This window comes from Gavia stellata, chromosome 7 (assembly GCF_030936135.1).
Source record: "Gavia stellata isolate bGavSte3 chromosome 7, bGavSte3.hap2, whole genome shotgun sequence".
Taxonomy (NCBI): Eukaryota; Metazoa; Chordata; class Aves; order Gaviiformes; family Gaviidae; genus Gavia; species Gavia stellata.
Window position 1 is genome coordinate 12,628,756 of NC_082600.1, and position 23,252 is coordinate 12,652,007.

The 23,252-nt window shown below is 47.0% G+C and overlaps 1 protein-coding gene across 1 annotated transcript; it reads left to right on the forward strand.

The window, feature by feature from the left end:
* The first annotated feature begins 550 nt into the window (after positions 1–550).
* Positions 551–21,704, forward strand: LOC132317275 (exocyst complex component 3-like protein 2). The gene is made up of 11 exons (XM_059819240.1): positions 551–836; positions 2,540–3,134; positions 4,838–4,955; positions 9,029–9,103; positions 11,261–11,361; positions 12,425–12,517; positions 13,865–13,997; positions 15,223–15,333; positions 16,625–16,780; positions 19,799–19,920; positions 21,524–21,704. Exons 1-11 carry the CDS (start codon positions 551–553, stop codon positions 21,702–21,704), a joined length of 1,971 nt encoding a protein of 656 aa, XP_059675223.1.
* Positions 21,705–23,252: the final 1,548 nt, after the last annotated feature.

Below are 23,252 nucleotides of genomic sequence, written 5' to 3' on the forward strand. Positions count from 1 at the left end.
TGAATGGTGCTGCTAAAACATGAAAACCAATGCCTGTTCTCCGAGGCTTTACTTCCCTGTTGGCTAACACTAGGCTTGCTGGGAGGTGGGGAAAAATTTGGCTCCAAAGCCAGGCGTGATCTCCTTGCCAAAGAAGAACTCAGGTGCAGCCAGGGCGTGTGGGGGGGGTGGAAAGTGATGTGTGCTTTATAGAAACTATTAATAATCAACTCCCTTAAACTGATAGGATTGTCACTGAAATAACTGGCAGCGCACAGGGATGTTTTAGTCGTTTAGAAAATGCTGAAAACCCCGCTGGCTTTCCCCCAGTGCTTGTGGTTAGATTGCGTATGAGGTTTTTGGAGGGCTGGCAGCCTATAAAAATGTCCTCAGTCAGCACAGGCAGGTTAGACTTCTTCGAAGGCAGCTGAAGCCTGTAGCTGCATGGCAAAAAATAAATCTGGGGAGAAATGTCTTCTCTGGGAGACAGCCACTAAGATCACCTTGCATAGAAGTGTTTCTAATGTTTTTTCTTTCAGTTGGACAGAAAGCATCTGAATCTGCTGGGATCATGAGGAAGACAAAATATTCCTGGGGAGCCTTCGTGGGAAGACGCAGCAAGTGGGAGAATATGGCCGGGGAAAACGCAAGGATGCTGCCCAAGGCCGTGCATGGGGAGAGAAAGAATCAGGAAACGAAGAGGAGAGGGAAACTGAAAATCATGGCAGGCAAATTGCTAAAAGCTGTGGCTAGTGGGAAAGAGGCAGCAGAGGAGAAGGCGGGCGGTGAGGATGTGGCAGGGAATTTGCTGAAGATGGCAACCAGTAGGAAAGAAGCGGAGGGAGAGACACCTGCAGGTAACCTTGACGTTACCTCTGGGTCCAGCCCTGGACCTTCTCTGCCTCTCCCAGCACCGCAGGCTCTTGTTTTCCTTAGCTTCTGGAGTAGGTGCTTCATGCTTTCCTCCTCCCCATCCTTCACCTGAGTTCTTGTCCTTTCTGAATTGTACACTTGCTCCTCTGGAAACTTCTGTATTTTACTTTCCTTTTGCCTCACAAGTATTTATCTTTGCTGTTCTTATTTTTATCCCTGCGAAGACTCCTGATGTGTCTTGTGAGACAGATGATGTACGTGTGACTGACACCCTGTTGGGTCTAACTGTGCTCTTCTTCCACAGATGGGGAGGGGGAGGTAGGCTGTACCTGGGTTAATTGTACCAAGTAAACATTTCCGATGTGTTGCATGTGTCAAGGCAGGACAAGTGCGGCTTGCTAGATCCCTCCTGAGCAGCTTGCCCATTGCTTTGCTGGAGGTCCTTGCATCAACCCTTCTCCATTTTGTGTCACATTCCTCCCTCCAGTCCTGTTTGATTTAATTCTTACTACACAGACGAGGTGTTTTCATAGGAAAGTTAGGATACAGGTGGAAGATAATGGAAGCTCATACTCTTTCATTCTTCATTCTACACCTGAAGCTGTATCCTGAATTGATTTCAGAGTCCACCGCTTCTGTCCTAGCTTGACTTTCCCTGGCTTCTCATCAAGTTTGATTTTTCCTCTGGGATCTGCTCCAGATACCTTTGGGCAAATCTTGTTAACCCTTTGTTGCTCAATTTTGTAGTCTGTAAAATGCACAAGAAAAAAACCACAGCTCTGTGCAGCTGTTGTGAGATTATTTTTAACTCTTGGTGGTGGGCTGAGTGTGATGGGTAAGATACTTTGGAAGGAAGCAGCGGTGAAAAACTTTTCCTTCCAGCTTCTGAACTTTAAAGATTTCGTCATGGCCTTGACGGGGTGTCTAGTGATTAGGGCAGTGGCTCAGTCACCACAGCTTCTTGCAGAAGTTGAAGTCATGGGGAGTTATGTGAACCCCCTTTGCTGAGACACTGCAGATAGGTAGCCCGCCTTCTGATTTTCACCTTTGTGCGAAATAGCACGTGTAGTCGTTTGGCCTAGTTAAAAAGCCATGGCAAAGAGAGGGCCCTGGACTGCATTGAGCAGCCTCGGTCTATGATGAGAGCTCGCTGGCAGGAGTGAGACCCGTTGTATAGCCATGCCAGACTGTGAACAGGAGGGAGGGACCTTACAAGAGAGTTTGCAGCACTTTGGTCCTGCCAGGGTTTCTGTAGAGGAGACAGAGGATTCTTTCTAGGCTTGACTTTCAGCTGTTGGCTCTTTCAGAAGATGTCCTTTCACTAATGCTTTTGTGCTGGACAAAAGACACTTTCCTTAAGGAAAGATTGTCATTAATGAACCTGCATTGCCCATAAGAAGAGGTCTACTGGGATGATGACAGAAAGCTGCAGAAGACTAGTCTGCAGGCTTAGGTAGCCTGGAGGAGAAAGAATGAAAGAAAGAAAGAAAGAGGAGAGAAAGTGCTTGCCCTGAGGAAGCTGAGAGGTGCTAGTGCTAGACTTTAAGTGAGGTGATCTTGAGTAGATCCTGAAGATTTTTGGAATACATGTAATGTACATACTTCAGTACTCAGATGTTAAAGAAGTAATGGGTCCTATAGAGGAGTGAACAAACATCAAGTTGTGTTGTTACTCTCTCTATTGCAGAGGAAACCATCTGCGGATTCATTGAGCAAGGAAAGTTTTTTGAAGCTTGTGGTCGTATTTATGATCTGGAGCATTCTGGAAACCATGGTGTGGGAAAGCCTGAATCACTTTATATGCTACTGGCTGAACGAATGTGGTCTGTGGTGGGAGAAGCTCTCAGTGGAAGTGGTAGGATGTTCCTGGAGCTGTTGCAGTCAGTGGGGGAATCGCTGAAGTGGGAGAAGCAGAAGGAAGTGGAGTGGCTTGGCAGCAGCCAAGAGACGGAGTCTGTTTCCACCTGGAGTCCAAACTTCTGGAGGAAAGATCTGGAGGAAAAACTAATACAGTACATGATGGCCCAGATTCCCCCCTTTGGTTCCTCTAGTAACACAGATGAGACTGCACTAAAACAGCATCTGAGTCAGCTGGAAACGACGTTTCTCCCCAGCCTGGAGCACAGAAGTGGTTTCTTCAAGGAAGCAGGACTGCTCGTCACCTACGCCCGCTGCTGTCATGCTTCTTTGTCGTCTCACCTTTCCACCCTTACTGACAGTAACCATTTCAGCTTCAGTCAATGTCTTTTAGTTTATGAATGGGGCCTTAAAATGTACGAAAGGTATGTTTGAAGGACTTCTTTTTCTCTGCATTTTTTCTATTTTTTTTATTCTTCGGTTCTGAGCACAATCTCTACTACCTGTTAACGCAGCGATGCTCAGGACTCTTGCTGAGTTTAGAGTTGCCCACTGCCTGTTTTATCTTCTGTGCTCTAAGAATCAGAGCCTTTTTTCATTGCAGTACTGCCTCTTTCTAAATCCTTAGTATCGGGCTCAGGGGCTTCCCTGAGGTAGGCAGGTATTTCTCTGCTGGACTCCTGTTGGACATGTGACATGCACAGTGTCCTGCTTTCCTGAACAATTTCTTTTCTCGCATTAAGCCTTTTTTAGCAAGGTCCATAATACTCCGATTACTCCAGAACCGTTTTATCTTGCCTTTATGTCAGCATGGTGCTCTGTAGACTTCTCTTCTTGTCTCCTTGGTTCTCTTGCTGCTTTATCTGGCTTGTACTTTGACCACTTGTTTCCATATTTCCTGCATTAGTGTTCACATCACAGGAAATACATATAGCAGATCATTAAATTCCTGCCTGAGTTTGGGAAAACGGATGTGGCTTTCCCCATGATCTGAAGAGCGGCACATCTGGGACCTTTTGGCCAAATGTGAATTCAAAGCCTGTGGGTGTTGTCAAAGCCTGACACTTCCTTCTGATTTCTTTTTGTGTGACAGTAGTAGATGAGGTGTTTGATCCTCTGTGTCCATAGTTACTTTGCTACTAGACAGCTCCAATCTACTTATGTCCTAATAGTTTTCAGCCCTTTTGGGTTATTTGATTGCTTCCATCCAAGCCTAGAGCTTCTCTGTTCCTTGTATTAATTGCACTTATAAACCCTTGATTAGCTCATAAACAGTTCGTCAGGTGGGCTCTTCCCCTCACCAGCTCCTGAAGGAGGGAGGCAGGGTAGTGGGTACACGCTGGTGCATGCTGTCCTCAGACACATGGGAGACGTGGCCAGGATGCATCCCTTGTACTGCTACTTTTATGGGTTTAAAATGGTAAAACTTTGGTTTTGGATAAGAGTAATGGATTGATGAAATATTGAAAACTTACATGAAATTGGAGGTGAATAATTATGTAATGTAAATATATAATGAAAAGCTCAAAGACAGGGAAAAATGTGTTATCCAAATGCTGAATTCCTTCAAGAAAAAAAAGCAAGAGCAGCCTCTGACTGTATTAGGGTCAGAAGGTAGTGAAGAAAGTGGAAATGAGAAGAGCAGAGATGCCAGATGTAACTATTTGGATTTTTCTCTCTGAATACAGTTACAACCTTAATGAAAGCTCCTGTGTAGATGCAGTTGTCCTGGTATATAGCTGCTTTTTATTCCATTCAGAAAGAATATGTGACACTTGTAAAGTTGTGCATCCATGGAATTGTGCTTGGGTGACTCTGCCCAAGCCCGAGAAAGAATTCAGCAGCAGGGCTGAGGGAAGGGCAGAGGAAAATGGTGAGCAAAACATGTAATTTGGTCAGCAAATATAGGAAGAAGGAAAAGAAACGGCACAAAAGAGTAGATGGCAAAAGGGCATGATAAAGATCACCTACCATGCTGTGGCTGCCCCGACATTGCAAACATTGCTGGGTGCTTGGCACCCCGTTTGCTTAGAGTGAGGCTGCGGTGCCAAGCAGGGGGTGCCAGGGGGGTGACGGGCTGTGGACCAGCGGGAAAGGCCTCTGGTTGAGCTCTTGTTTCTGTACGCAGAGGCAGCGAGACATGTCTGAGACCCAGGCAGACCCCCCAGCACAGCCTTTCCCTTGGTGTACAGTGTCTCATGTGGATTATTTTGAAGACTGAGGAAAAGTTACTTCTAGTCGCCCGGGTAAGAACTCAGGAGTTTTAACCCGATCTGCTTGTTTTATTCCCATGGTTTTAAAATATGGAATGCCCTTGTTAAATTAGCTGCTCCCTTGCTAGCTGAGCCAGCTCTGCTCAGGTGTGCATGAGCCCCAAGGTCTCCATCTTGGCTGAGTTTCATTGCAGAGCCCAGGTGTGAAGATCCATGACTGTCTTCTGCCAAAGGGATGCTGCCCTGCCCTCGCTCCTTAGCAAAGAGATGCTGGGACATTTGCAAATCTCTCTTCATCCAGTTGCCGCACCTTCGTAGTGCTGCAATCCACTCTGCTCAGAAGCCAGTGTATCTGGAGGAAAGGGAGGCTATGGGTGAAATCCACTTCCTTATTGAGGGCCATTTCAAGGTGCTCTTCATCTTCTCTCCAGCTGTTAATGAACCCATAGTGTGCAACAGTTGGGTTTTTTTACAGCCCCTTTGCCTCCGCTGTGCAGGATATTGAGGCTGCTGGGTTTGTCTGTATGTGGACCCCTCACAGCCCTCTCCAGCCTGCTGGACTGACACTGCTGAGGTTATAGCAAAGATTATTTCCAGAGCCCAGCACAAGAAATGGTGCAGGTTGTGCCCACCTGGCACAGCCCTGCTGTAAGGTTGCAGCAGGGCATCCTGCCTTGCGATCCCACAGGTGACCTCAGCTCCAGGGCTGCAGGATCTCTTTCTTTTCTCAGTGGAGCTCCCCCTTTGAAGAATGCTGTTGAAGCGTGTGGAATACAAACGAAGCAGGGAAGATGCATTGTAACTACAGGGAACTCCAGAGGAAACGATAGTATTTGGAAAACTCAGCAGGGCCTTTTAGATTCAGCTAAAGCTGAAATGCAGCAGCAGGAGTTACCACACTCATCTCTCTCACTTGCCCAGGGAGCAGAGGAGGGGAAATTCCGTGGCAAACTGCTGAATCACCCAGGGAAAGTACTCTAAATTGCAGAGATTTTCCTTAAGACCTATTCCCTGAAGCAGAACACGAAGGTAGTCACAAACATGGGAGTAGAGGTGCCAGCTGGTGACAATACGCTTAAAACCTACTGATTTCAGTGTTTGACATTAAGCATCTTTATGGGCTGTTTCTAATTCTTACCCTGGGGAAGACCACATGCTCTTAAGGTCTGTTTTTAGCATGTATTTCTGTGAAGGAAATGACTTTACTCAGGGTAGTGCTAGTGAGGTTATCTTAGCGCATGTCACTGAGTCATTGACAAGCCCTCAAAGATGCTGACTGAGAGTGATGGAGAATTTAACTTTTTTTTTTAGTTCTCGCTAATCTAATAGCTAGAGAAAGCTTTTGTTTAACCATGGGCTTTCTGCTTTCCTGATACACCATGCACTGAGCAGGCTCACCTAGACCTGGCAGTGGTTACGAGTGCTTGTGCCATGCTGCCCTGAGTTGGCTGCATTTTTTCATGCCGCCTTGGATCTGGAAGTATCGCAGCTCTACACAGTGCCACATTGTACATGGAGAACAGAGCTGGAATTGCTGGAGAGTGTAGTATAGCAGTGTCCCAGCTCATTTCAAACTTGGCCAGCTTAGGACCAGCTCCAGATTCAAGCTAATGAGCTTAAGTGGACATGTGCTGGCTCCATATGGAAAAATTGTGGATGTCTCTTCACTCACCTCAGTGGCATAGCTTATAAAACCTGCTTTATCCTTCTATTTCTTTTTCCAGGATTCTCCAGCCCTTCATTATTCCAAATCTACAGGAAGCTGCTGTTGAGTAAATATTCTGTCAGTTATCTCTGAGCAATTGTAATATACAATTGTGACTGTAAATCACATGGTGCAGGTTTTGCCATTTCAATGGATGACTAAATTTTTCTAAATGAAAAGAGACTGACCAGAATAAGCCATGGTCTGCTTTGCTTATGAATGCCTGGCTTGTCACTGGGCGTGCCACCCTGATATCTGTGTGAACTAAAAGCACTTTAAACAGGAATGAGCGATAAGAACTGGTGACCGCATCTGAAGGTGGTGAGAGCTCAGATGCCACGTGGGGTTCAAAACCACTTCCAAACACCACTGCGGCCAGCTCTGCATGCAGGCGGCGTTCCCTCAGCCCGGACATGTCTAGGGCAAGGGTGCTTTGCACCTTGTGAGGTTGCAAGGTTGGTGAACTGGAAATGATGGTGCCATTGATTGGGTTGTCGATGTGTCACCCTTGCTGTACTGGGGAATTTGACATGAGTGCAAGGCAAACCTTTCAGCATGATGCCAGGGTTCATTCTGATACTGAGAGGTGAAAAATGAACTTTCTGTCCCCTGCTTCTGCAGCCTCAGCTGAAAACTGGCTATTTGTCCACAAATGGAGATGGCAGGACCAAACATGCACACCTGGACAAAAGCTCAAGGAGGGTTTAGACTGACCTGCAAAGATCACTTGGGTCTGTGCCTTCTTCCCTCCCTCCTTCCATTTTTTCAAGTAGTCAAAAGGAGGACTGAGAAGTTCGTGTGCTTTGGAGAATTTGGGCCAAGGACCTGCTGCTGCCCAAAAAAATAAGGCTGTGCAGTTGTTCTGCCCACCTGCCTGAATGTGTGTCAGCGGTGCGCTCCCACCCATGTTAAGCCTCTTAGCCAATTTTGACTGCACTTGATAATGATGTAGAGGTCTCAAGGATGTTAACTTCTTCCATGTTTTAAAGCAGCAGCTGGACAGATGAGGGACCCAAGTTATAACTCAGCCCCTTGTATTTTGTGAGAGGAAGTGGTTGGCTGGGCAGTCAGCGCCAGCAGGCTGGCCATCCACGGATCTGAAGCTTTTATAGCATGGGGTACCACGTCTTGGTTGGATGGGGTGGGGGGGACAAGGAGGAAACTGGAGGTTATTTATGGGCCTGTTTGTTACAGCAGAAATTCTGGTCCTCTCCACGTTGGAGCTTTGGTGCCTGAGGTGCTGGTGTTACCACAAGAGCTACAAACGGGCAAGCTCATGCTAATTCAGGCACATCATCTGATCCAAAGCAACTAAGTACTCTGGCTTAGCAAGTTATTGCCTTGCAGTTACTAGCTAAATGCATGCTTTGTCCCATTGGGAAGGAAGACCTTTGTGTTGGCTTAATTTTACTGTGCAACTGGGACAGGCTAGAAGTGTTTGTGCAGCTTGGCTGGGATGTGTTATCTCAGCACATTGTGTTCACACAATTGCTTACAGTCAGGTGATGGCACTTGGGAGGAAAGGAAATTTTCTTGGGTTGTTTACAACTGCTTATTTGTCTTTGATTAACACTTTTCAATGAGTATGGCAGAGCAGTTGTTCTGAATATACTTTTGATGAAATTCTTCAGTGACAGCCACAAATTTCCTAATTCATCAGCCAGAAAAGAACAAAGACAAAAATGGAAGATCAGACTTTACATTCTTTCTGTTTCTTTAGGGAAAGATGCAGAAATGAAAGAATAAATAAGTGAGCCATGCTTTTGAGTTTAAAGCTTCTATAAAGGTCAGATAATGTTTTAAGCAATGAGCCGTTTCTCTGCAGTGTTAGTTTTGTTTTTACAGCCCATTCAAGCTAACACAAGCCAGCCAAGTCTTGGGAAATTTCCCATCATGCAGCTTCATGGGGCTCATCTCACCATGACAGTAGCTCTAAACACCAACTCAACTCCTCTTTGCCTTCACAAGTCCCTGGCTCAAGTGAGGGAATGCTTTTAATTAGCACTGGCTGCTTTATGTGGGTGCCAGTTGGAGCTAGGAAGGGTGGAAAATCTCAGCTACAGTAGCTGGCAGTGCAGCGTTGTGTCTAAGCGTTGTTTTGCTGTATGGGCGCCTTCATTTGAGCCAAGCTAACTAGGGAAGACTGTAGATAACCCGAGCTGACACTGGCATGAAAGGAAGCTGCAAATCATTTAAACTCAAACAAACAATGTAGAACAAAACAGAACAATGTTATTAGGTCAGCTGGAAAATAGCCAGGCTTTGGGTTAAATGAGATGGCCAAAAAAATAGAGGCAGAAATTCATCTAGTCCAAATGCATAATGAGAGGCTGGGAAACCTAACTCATTACGAAAGCCATTGTATCTTAACTGTTCTTTTTTCTTTTCTTTTAATATTTAGAAGGAAGTAGGGAAAGCCCTGAAAGAAGCCTTTGATATCGGGAAACCCCCTTGTGCAGATGCTGCAGTCATTCAGGTAAACTGGGGGGAACTGAAAAGCTCTCATATTTTGGGGCAGTTGTGTTTTTGCGCATAAGTACATAGGTATTTGGCAAGACCCAGTTTTGCATGTCTTGGGCTAAGCTCAGCGTGTTAAAAGCTTGCAAGTTAGCTGCCATACTTAAACTGCATCTGTTTGCTCCCAAACCTGTTTTTCTCTCGTGCATATGTAAAGAAAACTAAACTAAAAAAGGATGAGCCTGAGATAAGCTGATTCAAGCTGAAGTTGCATTTTTTATATATGCACCCGGATTTTCATATAACCTTTTGGAAAGTCATGGTGTATGTTAACTCGTCTGCTCTATATGAGTTCTGCACAGCACTTTTATAGAAGCAATGAGAGTTGCCAAGCCATGGCAGGTCCCCATATCTGGCAGTGCAAATGTAGGCAGCTTGCTCCCTGCTTATGTGCTGGGTACAGCTGCGACTCCTGCCCCGATGGGTTAGGCAGCACAAGGGACTACTTCAGAGCACAGTGAAGCTGAGCGCTCGAAGGGCATCGCAGAAGCATGCTCTGCTGATTTATGAGCAGTACATACCATGGCCAGAGGGTGTTTGGATCAAGAACCGCAGAAGGCTTAAAATAAGTCCTGGAGTTTACCTGTGGACTCAAGCGATGCTAGAGATCAGGGGCAGGTTGTGGGCTGCCGTGACTGTATCTTTCTTCTCCACTGCCACCACCCCAGCGGCAGTCCTGTTTCAGGTCATGAGAGAGGGAAGTAGCCCCACAGTCCTTTGGGATGGCAGACAACCTTGGGCACCCTGTTGAAGGCTGGCGGTAGGCATTGCAGATCAACAGCAGTTGGCCTTCCTTGGGAGGATACAGCTTTAGCTGGCAAAAACTCTCTTTTCGGACCCAACTCAGTCCCAGGCACCAAGTGCAGAGCTCACAGAGGGGACTGCTCCCCCCTTGCCTTGCCCTGTGCCCGCTGGAGCAGTGGAGCGGTGATGTACTCAGTGATGTACCCGTGCTAGGTTTTTTCCTGCGTCTGGCTGACAGAGCAAAGGTTTCTAACGGGGACCAGGCCAAAGCCTGGTTTGAATGCTGTGGTCTGCTCATATCTGCAACATCTGGCCATGCTTCAGCATGAGTGGTTTTGCTCTGTTGTGCATGTAACTGACAGGTTTCAATGCTCTGGGGTAGGTGATGGAAAAGCCTGGATAAATAGGCAAGCCTTATGAAATTACGCCTCCTCAATTTCCTCAGGCTGACACTTAAAGATCAGACAGAAAATGAACAAGGTGTCATGGAAACTCATCAGCCACGTTTCCTGACACTCTGGGGGGGCATATTTTATCCTGTTCCTTTGGGTGAACTTTTACATCTGAATCGAGCAGTGGAAAAACCCATTCACGATGTGAGTCACCCTTTGTCTCTGGCTGATGCTTCCCAGAGCACTGGGAGAGCACAGCGTATGAGTCCATCTGTCTCCTTTTATCCATCTGGCTCTCCTTCCCTTGAAAGCTTTTGTTTCCACAGAGCAACTAATGGGCAGCATTAAGTTGCCACCTGCTCAAGCCTGCCCAGTTTGGGGGGGAGTTTTAGCTGTCTGGCACAGCCCACCTCCTGCAGGCACCTGGGCCACCCAGCTGGGGTCAGTGGGGATAGACAGGCGCTGTGGGGTTCAACACACATTGCCGTGTCAGGCGTGAGCGGTGGTGGCTGGGAGGAAGACACCTGTCTTCTTCAGACATCCCTGGTAGAGACCCTGGCAGAGGCGCAGGGCGCACAGAGCTGCCTAACCTTTTTTTTACTGTCTGCACCCAAATTTATCTGTGAGGGTGACTCATGCAGAAGTGCAGGTGCTCCCACGGATGCAGATCTTTGAGCTGCCAGGCTGGACATTGCTAGCAGAGAACATCTGTAGGGACAGGCTTTCCCCTGAGTGCAGGACTTGGCTCCAGCCTGTTGACTGCAATGAAAGCAGCAGTAGCAAAGGTGTAGGATCAGGCATTAAAATCAGGCTCCTAAAAAATACTTTTATTTCCACAAGGGCTCTCAAAACCAAAACAGAAATTGTTGCCTAGAAGGCAGAGGGATTTGCAGTGGAGTGAGGGATGGGATCCGTTCCTGTTCACTGCATAGGGAAAAATGACTTTGGCCCATTCTCCTCTCATGCCTTAAAATCCACAGATACTAACAGAGAAGACGGAGGCTGCCTGGCGCGTCAATGAGAGCCTGAGAGAGAAGGTGGAAGCTGTGTGCCTGGAGGAGTGCCTGAGGTTCCTGGAGAGGTAGGAGGGATGCTGTTTTCCTCCTTGGCATGTCCTCAGTGCTCAAAAGAAAGAAATCCTGATGAAGCGACTGGCGATGCGGTATTCACCCGGATCTGCCATTGCCCCTCTTGCGTTTGATGGCTGTTTCCCATCAAGCTGTTACTTGCAGGGACAGTGCTTTGCTGCTGTTTATGTGCTCAGCGTTTGCTGTCGGACTAAAGCTGAGGGAACAAGGTGCACCCGGACTTGCCTGGCCAGGTTAAAGCCTTGGAGGATGTTTATTCTGGAGAGGCTCAGACGTTAAAAACAACCAGAAAGAGGGGCAGCCATGTGGCCAGTGCCCAGGCTTGGCCCTTCCTACCCTGGCTGTGATTCCTGGGCACGGTGCTTCCTGCTGTCTCGCTGGGAGGGTGAGGAGCTCTGCTCTGTCCTGCTTCTCAGAGGAGGATGAATGTCGTCTTTCCATCTTCTGCCCTCTTACCGTGTCTTCTGGATCCCTTTATCTGCTTTTTGCTCTTGGGCATCTCCCTCCCTGTGCATCCCCTGCAGCAGAAAATGCCAGTGCTGCTGGTTGTAGATGAATATTTCAGAAGGAGGTTTGATTTACGATCCTTGGCCCTTCACATTATGAGAGGAAGGAAATTCCCATAAAACGGAGATGTCCAGGAGCCATTTCTGTGACTGAAGCTGTGACGAAGGAGCCGATAGACTTTGTGGGTTATTCATACACACAGAAGCTTTATTCTGCAGCTTTATCGGCAAAGTCCGAGTTGCTTCCCAGAACGAAGTGTTGCAGCAACAGCAATGGTAAAATGAATGTCCTGCCTCTTGATACACAGCAATGGCACCCAGGCAGCTCAAGGGCTTTCCCTGTGCCATTCCTGTGGTCTCCCTTCTCACCTGCTGGGCAGGACAGAGACCGTCTTTGTCCTCCTTTAGATCCCTCCTTGGGGAGTGAAACTTTGCATGCTGAAAAGACAAATAATCACAGAATATTTCTCCTGTTTGCTGCTGGGCTAATGCTGTCAGATATGTTACGGAGCACGCTAGCTTAAAGATATGTCTTCCTGTTTTAATTTAGCTATGAAAATGAAGTAAGAAGCTTTCTCCAGCTCAGTGGTTGCCCTGGGATCTGCAGCAGCTTACGAATCCTGGAGAACTGCTGCATTCTCAGGTTAGAAAGCAGACCCTAGTGGCAAGTGGAGCAAAAATATTTTTCTGCTCTCTGACCTTCTTCTGACTCTGCTATGGGGTCTGCCTTGCCTCCAGCTGGATCTGGTCATCCAACCCCATGCACACCAACCCTTAAGCATGGAGGGAGCCAGCTGTGGTCAGCAAGACCCCTTCAGAGCTGTCCCAGCTGCCCTGCAAGAGAGAGGGGGCCAGGACTGCTGTGTCGGTAGCCTGGTACTGCTGCTTCTCGCCTGCTCCCAGGCCCTGCAGGTGCAGGGGGCATAGCTTGTGGACCACCATCTCGCTCTTCCTGGTGCCCACAACCCTGAGTAGGAGGCAGGCAGCAATACCATGTTGCATGTGGGGACATTATCCCAGCCAACCCTGCCGTGTGTTGCGATGTGGTTCCTCTCCGTGGCCTGATTCTCCCTCATTAGGAAAGCCTCATAAACGTTGCACTGAGATGCATGTGCTTGCGCGCTGTAAGCCCAAGCTTAAGTGCTTTGCTGAATGAAACCCTGTTGAACATGCCAGGCTTTCCCTGGTGTTGCCAGGAAGGAGGGAAGAAATAAAGCACAGTAGGGTGAGGGAGGCTGTTTGCACCTACAAGCTAATTTCCAAAGTGCTTGCAGCAATGGAAAAAACAAGGTTGCTTCTCTTCTTCCTGTGTAAAATGATCTGTGAATATCTGGAGTCAGCAAAACACCCAAATCCAGCATATGCACTGTGCTTACTTGACACCGGAGCCTTGCGTTGAGCCTAGGTAGCTGTTTTGTTTGTTGTATTTGCATGTTGCTGATGCTGGATGCTAGACTGAATACTTACGAGGCTCTTTTATGTAATTCTTTTCAGTGATACTGAGAATGAAGTTATACACTGAGTTTTTCCAGAAAGTAAAATGTCTGGTTTCAAGCTGGTGATCATTTTAACCAGGTTTTGCTGTCTTGAAGACTGTTCTGATAGAAGATAATTGTTTGTCTGGTATTTGTAGGGTGCCAGAAGCACACAGGATGTTCATCCAGCCTCCATTTGTCAAGGCCGCTTCATGCCTACTCATTTTTGAAAATATTAGAATTTTTACTTATCTAATCTCACTAGTGATGGGTACAAGTGGCATTTGCATGCATTGAGCTTTCGTGTCCTTGTGGCAGTATCTTAATGAGAGCTGTCCAAAAGATGGGTGCACATATGTGGGTCACTGAGCTAGCTCTGGACCTGAGCATGCGTCCATTCAATTACGCAGGCAGTCGTGTTGGTTACTGTAGGAAGAGTTTTGATCTGAAAGCATAGCCTAATTTGATCTGATCAATACTTTCCATATCCCCCCCCCCTTTTTTTTTTTTAACAGGACTGTCTGGCATAAGCTAACATACATTTGCAGTGCCAGCACTGGTCAGGATGTTAAGGTAAATGGATTTCTAGACAGGATGGAAGATGAGATTATGGAGCATTTTCTGCAGACAGTCACTTCTAAAGTCAAGGTATGGGAGACCCATGTTAACACTGAATATTTTTAGACTGTACTGCAGGCATGCACTTCACTCTCATGTCCTGATTTGGAAAGGGTTAAACAGTAGTTTGATCTTCAGGCCCAGTTCCCTCCTCTGCCTTGTCTGAAGCTTCATCTTTTCCAGTTTTTGGGATCCCAGTTCCACTGTTTGTAGTATTTGCTGTTGTGCTACAAATGGGTACCCCATGCTGCCACTGGACACCCAGGTGCCAAGGGTTGAACTTCACCTGGTACCTACTCATCCCCAGCAGCCGAGCATCTTCCTGGGGCAGTGATAACTCACAGAGCCCAAGGCTGCGGTGGGTAGTCAGGATGTGGAGAAGGCTGACCAGAAATATATCCCTCCCTTGCAACCTTGCCATAAGTTCCCATCCCTTCGCACTTTCTAGTATTAGACTATTAGCCCAGACACCCACCTTCATATCCTGGGCTCCATGTCTAGATAACACACACATGCAGGCTCCTAACAGTGTGTGGTGGTGTGCGTTTCCTTGTGAAGCTCCCCTGAGCATCTTCAGCCTCATTGCACAGGCTCCTTCGAGCATGCTGAAGGCAGCAAAAGGAAAATGACAAAAGAAACCCTGGCCACACTGTGCAGTTTTGGTGTCCAGGGCTCATTGCCCACCTGTCCCATGGGCCCATGTGTCGAGATGGGAGCTGGGGGTGGTTCTGACAGGGAGCACAGACAACCCTGGGGAGGAACGGGAGACCTAGGGCTCAGGTTTTCAGACCTCCTCTGGCTGTGTCGACACAGGCTTTGAATCATGAAAGACAGAGTTTATCCCCTGCCTGCCTGCTAAATGACCCTTATACTTTCCCAGTGAAGAAGAGGCAATGGCCATGCTGGGAGCAAGATGCTGGAGCCGAAAGGGTGCTGAATGGCTGGCTCTTCCTGCACTCCCCATCCCTAGGGGCTCATTTTACTTAGTCGCCAGATTAGAGCTATTGCCACACATTTTTCGTAGTTTTTGGTCTTCCAGGTTTGGGCTTAAGAACTTAATACATACTTCCTGAGTTTGAATTGTTTCTTTCTTTCATGTTTTGCTTTTCTTTGAAATGAAGGCACAGGATGCTGCAGCTCCTGGAGGAGTCTGTTTCTGAGAGCAGAAAGAGCAAAAGCACAATAATTCATGTCTGTTGTCTGTGTGGTGTCTCTACATGTGCACCCTTTGACTCTGTCTGTCCCTTTTCCTCAGGGAACACTGAAGGAGCACTTCAAAAAGTGTGACAGTGGTTTCAACCACATCCTTGAATCCTTAAAGCAAAGTTTTTTGGCATTTGGGAAGAAAAAAACAGACACGTATGAGGTAAGAAGTAAGTAAGAACAAGTATTACTTAGGAAATCACTAAAACTAGTCCTTGAACCTTTGGATGGCACAGTATTTGAACATTAATCCGAACTACAATTTTGTCTGTTGATAAAAGGGCTTTTAAAGATCTGGTGGTCTCAGTCCAGTTTCTCTATCCAACGGAGTTGGATATCTTCTTCACTGTGGCAGGTAGGATCTTTCTGTAATCTCAGCAGAAAAACCAACAAGTGAAGAAATGTGGAAACTGAATGTACTTCCCAAATACAGAGTGGGAGCATTGGGCCATCTCTGATCCTGCCATTGCCCCAATACCATTATATTGGAAAGCTTCCGAGCTTCAACCTTAGTTGCAAGGAATATTCATCCCTTTGATGGAAAGTGGACACATGGAGAGGTGAAAGGTCCAGGTCCCCAAAGGACATAGTGTCTCAGGCTGAGTTAAATATGCCAGGGTTGGTGAAGAACAACCTCAAAGAGTACCTAAGCTTTTTCACCTTTACAGTGGCCTAAACAACTTGTTTAGAGTCTCATGACATCCTTAAGTCTGGCACTTCAGGAGCGAGACTGGTACATGGGGTGTCCTCTTTTGCATGCAGATTGGATTTGCTGCTGCTACCTGTGCCACACATGTCCCCCTAAGCACTGGACTCCCTTTCTCTTACCCTCCCAAGTCTGAAGGCTCTTTGTCAGTGCCGATTTTAATTAACATTTTGAAATGTGGAAAAAGGTAATGGAACAGAAAAAATTAGGACCTATTCTGCTGTGGTTCAGAGCCTGTCACTGGACATTATGTCACGTTAGTGCTGCGGCAAGCAGCAGCTCGGTGGTGGAGTGCTGTGCCAGGGCTGTCTGTCTCTTGCTTTGTCTCTTTTGGAGAGGGCTGGGGATTTCCTGTACCTTTGGACTGCAGCCTAAAACTGCTCTGATTTCAATTGCTAATGAAAATGTGGTTTCTGTGCAGCAGCCCATCTCCCCTTAGAAACGCTCCCTCTCCCTCCCCCTTCCGGCACTGCGTGCTCTCAGCACGAGGGTTTCTCAGCAGGTATGGGTGGCTCAGAGATACCCAGGTGACTTCTCTGTGCCCAGCCACAACCGTGTGCCCAAGGCTATGTCCCTGGGACATGTCTAGTGGGGACGCTCCAGGGAGGCTGTATCTGGCTTTGTCTGTAGTCCAAGCTGTCCCCAAGTGACTGTATCTCCTGTCTATAACTGGTCAGAGTCCTACAGGTATGGTCTGGTCCTTGTTCAGTACGGGGAAGTTAATTTGGGCTTCTTTGCTCTGGAACAGGCCCTCGTCAAGGCTGTCAACGTCATCATTATTACAGAATATGTGCAGGCCCTCCTGACCACTTCCAGGAAACCATCTTCTGTGCAGAGGAGGAGGATTGTCAGCAAGATAGAAGAAGATAATAGGATGCTGCAAACCATCTTTAAAGAGTGCTTAGTAAGTCTTTGATATGGTTACAGTTTTGCTCTCCATCATCAAGAACAGTACCAGCAGAGGAAAAAGCTCTGAAAGCAACGGAAAAGCTTGAGAGGTTTTACCACAGTGGTATCCAGCTTCACAAAAACGACAATCAGATGTGCTGATGGCCCTTCTGATCTGCCAGAAGTTGTTAGTTTATAGTTTTCAAATGTGTGACTAGAGGAGGCAAGTTTCACACTCCTGCCACTGAAATAAGAAGGATGTGTGCTTCTCCAAGCTGGTGAGACAGCTCCAAAGCTGTCAGCTCCCCCAGGCAAGCCTTTGGTACATGGCATGGGGGTGCAGAAGAGGAAGAGCTGTGTTCCCCACTAGTGCTTTCCCTTGAGCCTCTGGGGTGATGAACTGAATCAGCTGCTCCACATCTTCCAGGGCTTTACCTTCTCTGGATTGCCCTGTATGGCTGCACCCTCCCAGACATGGAGTATGCATTGCTACCTGTCCGGTCTCTTCCCTCCCCTCAGGCCTTTCCCAGCCCCTCAGAGCCGGGCTGATGGCTGCATGAGCCATTTCCCTGTGCTGCAGCATTTCCTCACAGGCGGAAACATGCTGATGCTGTTGTGGTTGGTGACGGTTGCAGGGAGGAGCGAGTCTTCCTGCGGAGCTGAACACCTCACACCATTAGGAGGTAAAGATGCATTGCAGAAGGGATAGATTAGATGTAAAAGCAGAGCCACACCTTTGAAGAAAACTTGTGGAAAAATGCTAGGTCTGATTTGCAGAAGCAACTCCGGAAGCTTAAAAAAGCCTCTTTACTTAATTCATAATCCGGTGTAATTGACAGTGCCGCACATGGCATCTGCGGATGTCACCAGGCTGTCACATGGGTCCCTTGATTACCCAAGGGCAAGGACTGCAATGCCAGCAGCAGCCTATCCTGCGGCAGCTCCAGCCGGAGAATCACTGCCGTGCAATGTACCCTGGCACAGCTCTTGCAAATACAGTCTGAGAGCGCCCAGGGATAGCACTTTGTAAGAGGCTGGACTGAGCATCACATTAATGGTTGCAAAGTCAGTCTGGTAGCAGGACTCAGATGTGACAGAGCAGATAAAAAACCTCAGCTTTATTGGTTTTAATAGTTTCAGAAATTCTGAGTCATTCTCACAACTTGTGAATTTGAGTGATAGGGACTGGAAATCTATTTTCTCCCAGATGAGTCCACCTGCAAGTCATTTGTCAGCAATTCTTACTTTGTCCAAACAATAAAAAGAAATCAAAATGATCATCTGTAGACTCCTCTAAAAAGCTCTCAGACCCATTACAATTAATGCATTCGTTCCATGGTGGAAAGCTGGAAGCTGCTACTGCTTTTAGCTGAAGACCCACCTCTCCTCAAGTGATCGATCACAGATGAGTCAATGCTTTGAGCAGTCGAGCCTTTGGGAATAGCAAGAGGATTCTCTAATCTTAACTCTGAAGTTTACCAGTAATGCTGTGCTCAGCATCAGCTTTGGATGTAAAGTGCAAGGAAAGTTGGTTTTATAGTGTAAAGAAGATACAGGAAATCTAATTATCTACTAAAACCCTACATTCAGCTTGGGTGAAAAAAGTCTGTCTAGTTAGCACAGTTTCCCTTGCGTCCCCAGTCTGTTCACTTTCTTACTTGATGTGGGAGCACCACAAACCTCGGAGAGGAAATGTGTAAGCGATTTGCAGGGGACAGCCTGATTCTCAGTGAAATGAGGTACATGGTTATGCATGCAAAATATGTACTTTGCTGCAGACTGACTTTATTGTGCAGTTGCTGCACAGGCTGCCCCTGCTCCCTGCCCTGCTCTGCCAGAGCTCTCTCCTTCCCCTCAATCCTCAAAACACATTAGGAAATACCATACTTCTCTCCTAAGAGCAGTACATGGCAAAGGCACTTAAGCACTGCTGACAAGACACCTCTTTTTTCTCCTTTTAGATTGCAGCCTGTTTACCTCTGACCTTCCTGTCTATATAGTGCTTAACTAAATCTGACACCTGCAAATTAATTAGCATTTTGTAATAGTGAGCTTGCCAAGTACAAAGCCTTACCGTATTGGTGCGTTAGGAGCTGAGTACAGCTTGTGCACTGTGCAGAGCTAGACATGCTGTGTGGCTGCAGTGCGGAGGAAGAGAGAGAAGGCTGTCTTCAAATATTACTATTATTTTTAATTTATGTTCAATGCGGAGGTGAGCCACACCGAGAATGCAGCCTGCTGTTTCTAATGCCCTGTGGAGATCAGGGGAGCCCGGGCTTCTCCTGCCCCAGTTTGGCAGCCTGTTCTCCAGGTTTGCTTTGTCACAGGCTCTCTGTTGACGTGATGGCATCAATAATTCAGGGAAGCAATTTAATCGCATTACTGCACTGATGAAAAATGTGAGCAAGACCTGAAGCTCTCTCTCGGAAGTTCATCCGCATTCTGCTTCCTCCGGCTTTGCTAAAAATGCTGTGTGTTTCTGGATGAGGCTTTCTTCTTCTGTGTGCTCTAGTTCCGAGGGAGCTGACCGTAGGCAGCACCTACCAGCCATGTCATGTTTTTCTGTTAGAGGATCTGTGTCTCCTCACCCTCTCCCCAAGGTCGCTTGGCTGTCCCTGGGCTTCCTCCAGGGCAGCAGAAATGCCATCATGTCGGGCCAACAGAGCTTGTTTTCACACAGGTACGGGGCTGTGCTTACCTGTGGAAGGAAACAACTTCCCAAAGGGCAAAACGGCCTTGAGAGGGCAGGCAAGGTAGGGAAAAACGAGGTACATTTGCCGGCTTTGCCAAAGGAAATGTAGGAGGGGATTCTGCGCTGCTGGAAGTAGTCGGCCAGCCGCCCTGGAAGCAGTCTGTGGTTACACCCCAGTTTCTTTTCGCCTACCCTGGAGGGAAAACGGGCTTCTCTACATGCACAGACAGTCCTGCAAAGCCCCTGAGCCACACAGTGGGATCCCCAGGCTGATACGAATCTGGCTCTTAATGTTGTATGCGGCTTCCCTTGCCCTGAACACACCTTTGCTTCTCTCCCCAGGGTCCTGCAGCTGGTCCCCTTAAGGATCCTATAAAAGCAATTTTAGAACTTATTCAAACTTCTGATGCTGAGGGGATGAAAATAGCCCTTCTGCCCATTCTCAAAGAATTTCCTGATCTAAGGTAAGGTCTTTTATTGGTTTGACTTCTTTAGTTTCTTACATGATTACTTGCTACCAGAAGACCTATAGCAGTATTAGTCCTGCGATACTTTCTCTTTGCAGCATGCTGGGCTGGGCACAACGCTTACCTTTGAATGCACTTGATGCTGCCTATTTGCAGGTGCTGATTAATACGGTTTGTAACTTTGCCAGACATTAACCAGTAGAGTTGAGACGTCCTTCTGTAAAGGTGAAGGATGAATGAAATGGCTGTCAACAAAGCAGGAATGCTGTGGAAAAATACTACCTGAATGGACAATTTACAGGCACATGTGTGCCAAATGCAGGTTTCAAGAACATCCTTAACTCAGGCGTCTCATAACTTCCAAGCACTTGGCTTTTGGCTTTAACACTTCACCAATCCTTTTCTAGGTATAACTGTTTCCACAGAATCCTTGGTGTGCTCAGCAAGAATATAAATTTCCATTTCTCACAGGAAGCTGTTAACAGAAATGAAACCCAGCTTTTATTAGGAAGGCGAGGTCTTAGCTAACTGCATTTGTTCCAAAGTCTGTGGTTTATTGCATCCATGTTTTGTTCTTATGTCTTGTGCTAGTGACTATTTTTCCAAGTTAACATGATTATAGTGTAGAGCGCTCTGTCACAGGATGCTGTGAAGGCCAAAAGTGTGAATAGCTTCAAATGGGGAGCAGAGATATGTGTTAGATAATTATTTCAGTGCCTATTCAACGTGACAGCCATGATATAACCCCCAGTGAAGGAAGTCCCTAAACTGCAGACTGTCAGAGGCAAAAAAAAAAAAAAAAAAAAAGACAGACAAAGAGAGGTCATGTTATGCTTCATCTGGTTTCTGTATTCTTTACCTAAGCATTTACTACTTTTGAAGATGCTGTTGAGCTAAAAAGCTGCTTATCTGATACAGCATAGCAATTCTTATTCTCTTACTATATATACGCACACATATATAAATATTAATATATATAATTATATATTTATATAGCTATAGAGAGAGAGTATAGGAAGTGGGCATAGGAATTACTCAGAAGATTATTATTTTGATCCAGATCTCAGAGGAGGTCATCCTGGTGTGAGTAGATGCACTGTTCTTGATTTCAGCAGATTCCTGTATATTTAAAACTGTTTGGTTTGGATACATTTGCTCTGTTTGTTAATCAGACTAATAAGTTATGGCCCCACTCCGCAAAGCAATGCTATGTAGAACAAAAATCCTGTAGCCTTCCAGATGAACAACAAGTAGTTCTGTTTGAGGGGAGAAAAGATATCAAAAATACTTCCAAATGGTCAAATGCCGAGTTACCCCAAACCTATTATGGCGGATACAGATCTTTTTCTAGGAGAAACATGCGATGAGGATTTCCACAGTTTCACGGGGATGCTGTGTGCACTGGGCTTGGGATCCATGAGCTCAGCCGTATCCCACACAGCTCTTGTGGTACGGCCTCCTCCTTGCTAGGTGGCCAGAGGGTGTCAAAAAGCAGCTCAGCAGCTTCCAAGCTGTGGTCTGGCCCAGCAAAACTGAGTGCTAAGAAGCAAGCTTTTTCCTTGTCCCGTTCACTGACCTGCCCTCTTATCCTTTTGGGAAGGAAGGAACATCTGAGTGCAGTGCTGGACATCAAAGACTCGCTCAGCCGAGAGGACAGAGCTGCTGTCTTGAAGGCATTTCACGAGAACTGCAGGGAATCAGAACCAGAAGCAAACTTGCTTTTTGCAGATATAGAAGTAAACCCTAGAAAATATGGACTCTGTGGCTGCTTCTGCTGTTAGCAAAGGTAGGGGTGTGTGTGAGTGTGCTTGTGTGTAACATGCGTATGGGCACAGGCATAGGCATTCCTTCTTTCAGGGAAGCGGAATGACTATGGCTGTAGCATCACCTCCCCGAATTCCTTGTTGCTGTATAAGCCAATTATACTTCCCTCTCTCCACCTGCAAATTTCCACGTCATGAAGCGTGGTGTTGTAGGCAGTGCAGGGCACTGGATATTTAGATGTGTGATTCAGGTTACAGCAGGGACAAAGGAGAAGACAGGGTTCTCCCTCCCCATCCTTTGCTCCCATCTGTGTGTCCCTGCAGCAAGGTCTTTCGCAGCATCCCCTCTCTCCCAGCTCTTACCATGTATGCATGGGCAGGGTCTCCCAGGCAAGCGCTGCTGCCTCCTGGCAGGGCACGCTGAGGGATTTTCTCCTCCGTGGTCCCCCCACTTTCCTGTTGCAGAGGGGAGGGGTATGTCAGCCCCACTGCTGCCCCCCTCCATGAGAGCTGTATTAATTAAACCAGGCTCGGTCCTGTCCAGGTGACTGTGCCATGCTGTGGGCACCAGAGGCGAGCGTGCCCCCTCCGTGCTGGCAGCAGCAGCAGCTGGCGGCAGAAGGGAGGGGGGATAAGAGTCAGAGGGATGACTGTCACTGTGATGTCTTATCCCCTTGGCGTGAATTGCCAGGGCTCATCTGGAGCACCTGCAATCTCCTTTCAGTTTCCCAAGTGATCCCTTCACAGTCACAAATTGGGGATTTTGGGGGGTAAGCTGCAGCAGATCTTGAAACTAAGCAGATCCTCATGGTTTAAAAATACTTCTTAGTGGAGAACATGCAGCTGTTTACTTCACTTCAAATAGTCTGCAACTTCTTTCTAGTCCAAATTTGTCCAGCTCCAGCTCAGAGCCAGAGAATTTTGTTTTATCTTTGCCAGGCCAGAGCCCTCAGCTATCAGAAATCATCTCCCTGGATTAATATTTACAGATTGTCATCAATCACCTTCTGTTGGATAAGCTGACCAGACCGAGTCTCTCAGATTGAGAAGCACACTCCCTTTCTACCTCCTCCGCTGCTCTCCGGTGTCACCTTTTATTTATAGTTCCCCATGTTAGCAGATCAGGGATAAGTTACGCAGGGCTCTGACCTGGGGCCTCCAGGCACAAGCAGACAGCGGACTACCCTGGTAGCAGGGAGAGAAAGCAATTAGAGAAAAAATTAATAGCACACAAGCTTTCCCTTCCTAATGAAAACTGATTCTGATATAATGAACTGGCTTTCAGCCACCCACTTTTATACCCTCCTTTAAAGAATTTACCCATGGCACCACCTTTGCTTTAGAAAAGATATTCAGGAACATATTTTTAAAACACTGTAAGTCACTTAATCTCCTATTTGCTGAAATCCCCTGGCTAAATAGGCTCCCAAATCCCAGAAGACCTGGCTGAGTCTGCAGTGGGGTGGAAGTACGTGTGCAGCACAGGTTGGTAGCCTCACCTGAGCTCAGGGGGTAGCAGTCACGGTGAAATCAGTTATGGGATGTGCTCAAGGAAAGGTCACCTTC